The sequence below is a fragment of the Tupaia chinensis genome, unplaced genomic scaffold (genome assembly GCF_000334495.1).
Source record: "Tupaia chinensis unplaced genomic scaffold, TupChi_1.0 Scaffold142133_1, whole genome shotgun sequence".
Classification (NCBI taxonomy): Eukaryota; Metazoa; Chordata; class Mammalia; order Scandentia; family Tupaiidae; genus Tupaia; species Tupaia belangeri.
In genome coordinates, this window is record NW_006201984.1 from 67,375 (window position 1) to 70,057 (window position 2,683).

General features: G+C 43.4%; 1 protein-coding gene across 1 annotated transcript; it reads left to right on the top strand.

Moving 5' to 3' along the window:
• Window positions 1-543: 543 nt before the first annotated feature.
• LOC106733252 (immunoglobulin lambda variable 5-52) lies at window positions 544-1,052 on the top strand. Its single transcript, XM_014582080.1, has 2 exons — window positions 544-589; window positions 712-1,052. Exons 1-2 carry the CDS (start codon window positions 544-546, stop codon window positions 1,050-1,052), a joined length of 387 nt encoding a protein of 128 aa, XP_014437566.1.
• The last annotated feature ends 1,631 nt before the right edge of the window (window positions 1,053-2,683 follow it).

Consider the following 2,683-nt stretch of genomic DNA (forward strand, 5'->3'; position numbering starts at 1 on the left):
AGCTCCCACAGATATATTCTGAGAGAAAAAACTTCATACTGGCTATACTGCAATTTGACTATCAGGGAACAAGATAAAGTATGAGTGAATAGAGACAGTGGATGACTGGTGAACTACGGAGACCAGCTGCTTTTTTGAGGGCTCTGAGCCTTGGGGAAGTGTGTGACAGGAACCAGTAGAAGGCACTGCAGGACTGTCCTATAATTACTAAGCACCAATCAAGGGAGCCAGTGCCTGGGACTGGCTTTGTGCTCTCTGATTAGGACCCAGGAGTTGTGTTCTCTCTGGCTTAGAGTCCTCTGATGAAGGTCCTCTATGCTGTCTTAGAAAGTGCTTCCTCCCAGGACTGCCTAAGAGGTGGAGCCAACCTCCCCCTCCTCAATCTGCAGTGTGAGCTGAGCCCCAGCCCAGAGTTCATAGAGGAGCTGAGCAGTCACTGAATGGACACACATTTGCAAAAAGAGGTGCTCTTTTCACAGAAGGGGGAAGAAAAGGAGGCCTAGAGCAGCCCAGCCCATGTGGGGACCAGGGGCTGTGTTCACCATGGCCTGGACTGCTCTTCTCCTCGTGTTCCTTTGTTATTGCACAGGTAGGGACAGGGTTTGTGGACACAGGATGACTCCCAATGTGCTTTGGGGTCTTCAGGTCAAGGCTGCTGTAAATTGTCATCCTAGTCCCTGCTCTGCCATACATATGTGTTTGTGTCTACAGGTTCCCGCTCCCTGCCTGTGCTGATTCAGCTGCCCTCCCTCTTTGCATTTCTTGGAACATCTGCCAGACTCACCTGCACCCTGGGTAGTGGCTTCAGTGTGGGTAAATTCTGGATCAGTTGGTACCAGCAGAAGCCAGGGAACCCTCCCAGGTATCTTCTTCCATTCCACTCGGATTCAGATAAACACCAGGGTTCTGGGTTCCCCAGTCGATTCTCTAGAACCAATGATGCATCAGCGAATACAGGTATTCTGCACATCTCTGGGCTGCAGCCTGAGGATCAGGCCAACTACTATTGTAGAACATATCATGGTAGCACTAAAGCTCACACAGTGCTCTAAAGGTATGGGGAAGTGAGACAAAAACCTCTTTGTTGCTCTGCTCTGGTCATAGAAGAAACCTTGTAGGGAGGTGGGTACCTTCACCTCCCTCAGCACCAAGTGGGCTCTCAAAGCTGCAAGACAAAGTCTCAGAGACATTCCTCAGTTGTGGATTGAAGTGTCAGGGCATGATCATGTCCAAGTCAGCATAAATGCTGGCCTTAGGTGCTCCATACCCTAAGTGAGCCCAATTTACTGCCCAGATCCAACAAGGGCTCTACCTTGGAGTCCTTGACTGTGCAAATGGGATATGGATATACCCACTTCACAAGCTGTGGAAGGTCAAACACATCATTTGCATGAATAGCCACAGTGTGTGGCTCAGACTCAGTTAATGTTATCCTTGTCCTCCTGGCTCAAATTGTTTAAGACCCAGATGCTTTAGGAGTGGTTTCTTTCTATTTCTCCCCCAAGTACTGCTCATCCTCCTGCTCTGGTCCCCAGAACTCATCTATCAAAGCAGCAAGTTGAGATTGTTTTTTGTTTTGAAAAGGTCTGGGTGAAAACCTGGTTCTTTCAAATATTAGACACGCATAATAGTCACACCAGCAAGCTGCTCTGTGTGTCATTGCTGGTATCTGTAGGATGAACATAAACCTGAAGGACGCATGGACATTAAGCCACGTATTTCTAATGAACACATGGTTTAAAAAAGGAAACTCAAGAGAAATTTTAAAATATTTTGGACTAAATAAAAATTAACATGTACTTTATCAACATTTATGCATGTGGGAGCAGCAGTTGGCATAATGGCTATGTCACTGGATTCTCATGTAGTCGACCATCATTTGAGTCCCAGGCCCGGTGGCTTAAACTCATGCCAGGCGCATGTGCATGCATGCCCAAGATCTCAAGAGGAGAATGGAGGAGACCTATAGCAAAAACCTCTCCAAAGTAAATAAATAAAAATTTATGGATGTAGTGAAAAAAGTGCTTAGAGGGAAATTTTTAGCTTTGAGTACTTATATTAGAAAAGAAAAAAAGATTCTAAATTAATTATTTAAGCTTCTGCCTTAAGAAACTAGAAAAATAAGATAAAATTTAAAATTAAGTAATCAAATTATTTCTGTAAGTAGAAAAAAGGCATGATAAAAATTAGAGCAGAATGTGGGTTATCAGGTGGCATCGAGGTTCAGGTTCTAGATTCCACATAGCCAACTGCATGGTTCAAGGCCCAGACTTGGTGGCTTGAAAATTATATGGGCATGTGTGCAGATGTGCCCAAAGTACCAAGAGGAAAATGGAGGATAAGAAATTGCAGTTTGGCCATCCCACCTGGGAGGATGACTTTTCACTTTCTCTCTCTCTCTCTGTGTCTGGTAATACATGTGTCCTATAGAAAAATAAAACTAAAAAAAAAAATCATAGTATAATAAGAATATAAATTAGTATAGCCATTATGGAAAAAAGTATGGAGATTCCACAAAAATTTAAAACCAACTACTGTATGATCCCACCATACCACTACTGGGTATTTATCCAAGGAAAATATTAATAAAATCACAACCTTGAAGAGATATCTGCACACCCATGCTTAATATCACATATATGGAATCATCCTAAGTCTTCATCAACATATTAATGGATAAAAA

Excerpts from the sequence above, each read along its gene's own strand:
- LOC106733252 (XM_014582080.1), top strand. The coding sequence starts at position 544 with ATGGCCTGGACTGCTCTTCTCCTCGTGTTCCTTTGTTATTGCACAG. Across the intron at positions 590-711 it reads GTTCCTTTGTTATTGCACAG|GTTCCCGCTCCCTGCCTGTG; the intron begins GTAGGGACAGGG and ends TTGTGTCTACAG.